The sequence below is a fragment of the Saccostrea cucullata genome, unplaced genomic scaffold, assembly GCF_032062105.1.
Source record: "Saccostrea cucullata isolate Sc308-1 unplaced genomic scaffold, CSIRO_AGI_Scuc_v1 ctg1659, whole genome shotgun sequence".
NCBI classification, from domain to species: Eukaryota; Metazoa; Mollusca; class Bivalvia; order Ostreida; family Ostreidae; genus Saccostrea; species Saccostrea cuccullata.
This window is the reverse complement of record NW_026939000.1, coordinates 2,469-9,596: the sequence shown is the minus strand read 5'-3', so window position 1 is coordinate 9,596 and position 7,128 is coordinate 2,469. Positions and strand designations below refer to the sequence as shown.

The 7,128-nt window shown below is 32.7% G+C and overlaps 1 protein-coding gene across 1 annotated transcript; it reads left to right on the top strand.

The window, feature by feature from the left end:
- The first annotated feature begins 2,358 nt into the window (after positions 1-2,358).
- On the top strand, positions 2,359-4,785 carry LOC134252079 (uncharacterized). Its single transcript, XM_062734517.1, has 2 exons — positions 2,359-2,444; positions 3,601-4,785. The coding sequence occupies exons 1-2, from the start codon at positions 2,430-2,432 to the stop codon at positions 4,783-4,785; spliced, it is 1,200 nt and encodes a 399-aa protein (XP_062590501.1). The 5' UTR covers positions 2,359-2,429.
- The last annotated feature ends 2,343 nt before the right edge of the window (positions 4,786-7,128 follow it).

The following is a 7,128-nucleotide window of genomic DNA, read 5'->3' as shown; positions in this document are numbered from 1 at the left end:
AATTATAGTTGCTGCATTAAAATCAAGTGATCTTATTTTTTTCTCTAATTAACTTATTAATATTGTAACAGTTCACATTGCTCACGCTGGACAAATAGGCATGACAAGATGTGGATTACTTTGGTGTTAAAGAGAAATAATTTCTTTCATGAAAGACAGACAGAAACCTTTTACATTTCAATGATGATTTTTTTATGTTCATCATGATATCTCTTCTGCTTCACTTTTTATAGTGTTATAAATTTGCTAGAACTTCAGTCAGATCTTCCCTTGATATAGAAGGCTAGACGTAGGACCTTCTCAGTTTTTAAATGTTTTGGTATCATCCGTAACGTCTTAGCAATTTCTGTAAATGAACTTTGAAGGCGAAATTTTTGTGAACAGTGCAAGAGTTAAAAATTGACCGTCATTAAGCGTTGGGCTGTTTGATCCTATTGCTACTGTAATCCTTTCCAAGACTTATTTTTCAAAACGAAGGCATGCTATTGACAAATAAGATGAAGATACAAGGATATCAACAATCTCGTTTGAATTCTTTGGTTGTTACAATGACTTGTTACAATGATTTTGACTTGAAAAAAATAAAACCGTGGTGGGGTGGCATATTGACTGTCCTCTTTCATTTAAATTGCTGCGCAAGTGAGTTAAGGCTAAATATGGATATTTCTATGCAAATGAGCTAATAAAAATTCATAAGATGTATATTTTATGTACAGAGAAAGTTAAAATTGATTTTCTTATACATACTTAGTACCCACAATTTGCTAATGCAAGTGCACATTATGACGTCATATTATGACGTCATTGATCTCTCCCATTCAAGGTAATAAATCACATCAACAAAATCACCTCGGCGCAAGGGCATATCCTATCTAACTTAAAATAAACAATGTATAATATTAAGGAGAATACTCTTAAAAGTAATAAAATTGCTGCACAAATCCTATGCACTTTCTCAATCGATAAAAAATTTAGGACAATTACACTGGAGTGTGAATTTTTAACCTGTTTAAACTTAAAACTGCATGAACAGTAACCAAACAATTGCAGTGCCGACATTTGTGCAGCAGTATCTTAAATCCTTGGAATATCCTGCGTCTTTTTATACCTTTTTTCTGTAAAACAAAGTAAGGTTTGCCCTTGCGCCGAAGCGATTTTGTTGATGTCTCTTATAAACCTGTGTAGTAGAGGTCGATGACGTCATAGTATGACGTCATAATGTGTACTGGGTATCGCATGTCGTTGGTAACAAGAATGTATTAGAAAACAAGTCTTAACATTTTCTGTGCGGTAGGTAGAGCAATTATGAAATTTAATTATAAATATTTTGCATAGAATCCTCAATATGTAGCCGTAACTCACTTGCGTGGGGGGGGGGGGGTTTGTACAATGAAATATTTACGCGTTTTTCGGTACTGTGACAGGTGTGACTAGTCCACGAGGAATGCTTACGCCTCCATGACACCTGATCCCTCCGTTTTCAGAGGTCTGTGTGGACTCTTTAAATAATTTTTACTGTTTGAATCATCTTTTTAAAATAATCAATCTTTGATATTATCAATCTTTGATATTGTCAAATTTTATTCCATTCATCCTTGCATTTATTTTCTTTTTTCTTTTGAAATCTTGAGAATCTTCAATTGTGCAAGAAAAAAAAACATTGTAATAATCAGAATCAAAAATTGAATGCGTAATTAGATAACACAAAAATTCAACTGCATAAAACTAGTTTAACTAATTCCTACGCCTGAATATGCAAGGAATAAATTACATCAAAATAGAGATAACTCCATTTACATGTACAAAAATTTATTTTGGTGTTAATACAAGATATGTGAAATTTATGTGAAAACTTCATGTGATTTTGACATAAATTTCATGTGAATTTAACATTAACGGCATATCTCATAAATATGCAAAGAAAATTTCACTTGAATGTTTAAAAAAAGATTTGTGTGAATATCATGATCACATAAACTTTTATTCATATATATTTATATTTTTTTTTTCATATGATTTTCACATAATTTTCAAATAGAAAGATAATCACATGAATATTACGTAAGCCACTTTTCCCTGTATACAGTGTACATATGTGCATGTTTTTATGAATTATTCTTATTTGAAATAATTGTGTAATGCCTATATCTCCAAACCTGTATATTTTTTCTTGGTAAAGTAACGTTTCATTAACCTAGAACACAGTTTTTTTTTTACTTGCATCTCATTCAAAAGGCTACCTAACCGATCAAATAACCCTCACAAATGATTATGTACCCTGCAATATTTATAATTCAAAGTTACATTACGCCGTTGAATTCAAGATAAGAATTATAAGTGCTGCGATATTACATGTATCAGGTGCACCAAATAGTCAATGATAACGACTGTTGTTTGAAAGGTGCGCAATTTAATTGATTTGCATATGCATGGATTCTAAAATTGTACGTTTTTACGTTCTTTCTGTTTCAAATACATTTTTGTTAATTCTAAATATAATCGATATGTAAATACTATACTTTTAAGATGATGGGTACATATTTTGTTTTGTTGGTTTGTAGATAAGACTTTTTTTTTTCTTTTATATTCAACTTTTGCACAAGAGTATACATTCACATCACAATCAAATAGGATTTTAAGAGCAGGTCATCTGCTTTAGTTTCGGAGAATTGCATTGTATTACAACGATAAAACATAATCTTATGGAATACGCTCAGTGGAAAAAATGGAGGGTGCTAGAAAGTTTTAAAATGGAGGGGTAATAGAGACTAATATGATGCCCCAACAATTTCGATTTGAGAATTGAAGTAAGTATATTACAGGATTGATGGTTTGTATAAAGGTCATTCCATTCTTTTAAAATTTCGTACTTAACAAATGTGTAAATGTGAATGTAAGGAGGATGCTATAATTACAATACATAGTTTATTCAACTGAACGATTTTCTGATGATTAATCCTACGATAACATTGGAATAAATTAAACTCCAGTTTAATTGCTATTCGTTAGTAAATTAGTAAATTGAAGCGAGGGGTATTTTGGGGTACCAGCGTTAATACTTTGGAAAATAAACTTTGGATCAAAGTGCAAACTCCCCATTTTACTCTCCGATATGGAATTACATTTTAAAAGCCTACCAGGTCTCGCTATTCCAACATTTTTGAGCTAACCAAGTATTTTAAGCACATCACTTGAGGTCGGTGGATATGAAAATAAATTCTGTAATTCGACACATTTCGAAGAGTACAAAATTTTTGTTGTTTTTCCTTAGTGAAGTCTTCGTAAATATTAAGCAATTATAATCACACAGTTGTTTTTCGATCAATTAAAACAATAACATGTGAATAAGTTATGTCGTGTACTCCTTTTAACTCCTCCAATCTTTAAGAGAGTACAAAAGGATATAGAAAGAAAAGCGCCTGGTTGCATATTAATTATGTGCGTCGGAAACAATATCAAATGCTGCCTTGCTTTACAGATATATTATTTTGTGAGGAGATTCTTCGCTTTGAGGTGCACTTGTTATAAATTATATACTCTTAGCTGTTCAGTTGACTCAGTAACAATATTTTTTAAAAAAATATTTTTTTTCTATTTTAGGCGATAAAAGGCATGGCTGAATCACGTATTCTAGATACTGCTCAACATTTCATAGAGTGTGCAACTTGTATGGAGTATTCAGAGTTCTTTTGCAATACATATAATCAGAAGATGTGTCATCAATGTAGAGACATTCATTTGAAAGATAAGAAAAAAGCAAATCACAATGTCGTTCCATATCGGGAGAGGGGGAAAATGGGCAAACTAGATAGGATAAGAGATGAAGTAGGCAAACAAATCGATAAGATAAAAGGAGGAATTCAACAACTCTTTAAGGTGAAGGAAAAACAAATCATTGAATCTGAGATAGCAAAACATCCATCTCGAAAAGTAAATTCCAATGGCACTTTAAAGAATTGCGACTTTAACTTTGAACAATTCAAAACAATTACTCTTTCAAATATAAAAATTATAACTCACTTATCCATGAAATCGACAGAACTAATCTGGGCCAGTGATGAAAAAGGAAATCTTATCCATTTTGATCTTTATGGAAATCTCCTACATACAATAAACACATGTGAAAGTAAAACAGGTTATCATACAATCAGTAAACAAGGAGATCTACTTTACACAGAGAGATACATGAAAACCATCTACAAACTCACATTTAACGGAAAGAGAATCTCACAGACGCCATTCCTTACAACGGAAGAGTGGATGCCGTGGTGCGTTTACTTTTCAACTATCAATGACAACATTATCCTGGGCATGATGAAAGACAAGGAATGGAAGCTGTCTACGTACAACAAGGAAGGCACAAAACTCAGGGACATTCAGATGGATGTCGTAGGAACAAAACTCTATCAAAGCATTTCGTATGTCACTGAGAACATAAATGGTGACATTTGTTCCTCGGATTATAAGGCGGGTAGAGTGGTTGTGGTAAACAGATTTGGGGAGCATCAGTTCTCTTACTCTGGGCACAATTCTGAAGGCGTATATACTCCTTATGGAATCTGTACTGATGACCAGGGACACATCTTTGTTTGTAGTAGTGTCAGTTGTGGTCAGGTTTGTCACGAGGTCCATATCCTTGCCCAATACGGCCAGTTCTTGTCTCTCCTGCCTTTACCGGGTGATTGCCCGCGAGCTATCTGTGTTGATAATCATCACATGATCTATGTTGCAACAGAACGCTCCAACATCACTGTGCACAAGTATACCCCAAATACGGACAGGTAAACAGTGATTAAGGAACAAAATGTTCAGAAATATTCAAACTTCAAAATCCCTCAAGAGAAAGATTACTGAAACCTTTTGTTTTTGAAAAAAAATTCATCATAAGTCGAAAATCGAAAAAAATGTGTTTACTCTGTAATTTTTGATTACCACATATCGAGTGAATAGCTTATCATTAAATTTCATAAACAACGTGATCAGCGTCTTTTTGGACGAAGCATTTGTATCCACTGATACTCGGAAACACATGTAACGGTTTGTTCATTAATCGACTTATTGATCTATGAAATCATATAATAAACCATATGTTTGTAACTGTGAGCTGTACATTTTGAAATGCATATAGAGTAGTACTCAGTAGTTATGCACCAGTTGATTGAGAAAGTCACGCCGGTACCTCATTTAGCATATTAATTTTTTCTTACGTCACAAGAAATGTCCTTATTCTGTTCATAATCAGATAATTGAAAAAGCCAGCAAGAGTTTTCAATATTTCAAACATAATATATGACTGCAAGTAGATACTATTTTCTTCTTTGACAAAAAGGAAGATTTCGAAAAAAATAAAATGACCAATCAAAGGAGAAAAATGTACCTCCGTGTGAACTCATATATTTCAAGGTTATCAAAGACTGAGGCAGGGTAGAAATCCAGTGAGAATTGGATGTTAACATTGAACTAATGGAAGATTTATATCTCCCAAACTAGGTTTCTATTTTTGTTACAGTAGTATTCCATTAGTGTCTATATATCAGTGATTAGCAGCATGCAAAAATTAAAGAAGAACTTAGCCATTTACTTTATTTACAGGAGGGGAGGGTAAATGTACAAATGTATGTCACATCATTATTTATTTCACAGATTGAAAAAAAAAAATACTGAATAGGTATAAATATATCACTCATCAGTTTTTGTTAAAAAAAATTGCCTGCATCTCAAACTTCAAAATTATTTATTACAATTGAATTATCATGACGTATTAAAGTTAAACAATGCACATTTAACAAACTATTCAAGAAGGATATGGAGATAACGAACAGTATTCAATCTCAAAGTCCATTAAACAATATACAAAATAAGAGCAGAGCAAACACGGACCTTTGAAACATCAGAGGTGGGATCAGGTGCCATGGAGGAGTGAGCATCCCCTGCCAACCGGTCACACCCGCCGTGTGCTCGTTCTCATGATCAGGAAATAACGGTAAAAATTCGTCGTCAATTCAGTGTATAAATAATGGACTAACAATTAGTATGAAAAACGTCAGTCAGCATATGACTCAATGATAAATTGTATTTGCTGACAAGGTCATTGTATCGACCATAGAATTTACGAAATGATGACTTTAAACGAGACTGTTGATATTCTTGTTTCATCAACTTGCTTGTCAATAATTTACCTCGTTTAAGAAATTGTTCATTCGTAGAGCACGCTCTTGCGTATCGAATCAACTGAGATATGTATACTCCGTATGCAGGTGATGAAGGTATATTGCTGCATAAGTAAGGGAAGTTGACGATAGAAAACTTAAAGTCATCACGTTTATCATATAGCTTGGTTGTTATATTACCATTAGTGTCTTTAATATTCTATTCAAAAACTGATAGGTGCACATAATTGTACATCATTAAGATTTAGAGGGTTTATTTTCTTTGTAAGAAAGACGTTTCAATCTACATATCTTTTTAAAGTGAAACTTAATCTCTGCATATTTTTACTTGGAAAAATCATGTGCATTGTCTGACAGACCACGGAGCCGTGGACATTGAAAACATTGAAGAACAATTTATAAAAACGTGAAAAAATATAATAAAAAGTACAATATGCTGTCTCAATGTATTAGGCCATCATCTTTTAACAAAGTTTTAAAGACATCAGTAAAATCAGCATAAATATCTGGACCTTAGTTGAATAAAATGTAAAGATTAAGAATAATTAGCATACATTAAGTCCAATTAAAGTTGAACACGACTTTTAAATAGGTGTAGGTTATCTTCGAAATCATTATCTACAATATCAGCACCGAGCTACAGGTCCTTAATATAGGGAATCGCAATCTTTCAATTCGCAGTTATGATAAGGCTGTCCGAAGGCTTAAAATGTCTTAAAACATACATTTTATTTTGAGCTAGATTTTAATTTCAATATGTTATCCTTGTTTGAAATTGTAGTCAACTTGAGATAACAGTTTAATCAGGTATTATAATAAAGCATTTCTGTGTTGTCAGATGACTGTGTTGATCACGTGACGGACATTTTTGATATTCTTAAATGTTGCACAAAAATCGCATCGGCACAAGTGCATAACACAATTATTGTGCAAAGTTTGTTATATAGATCAATTCATC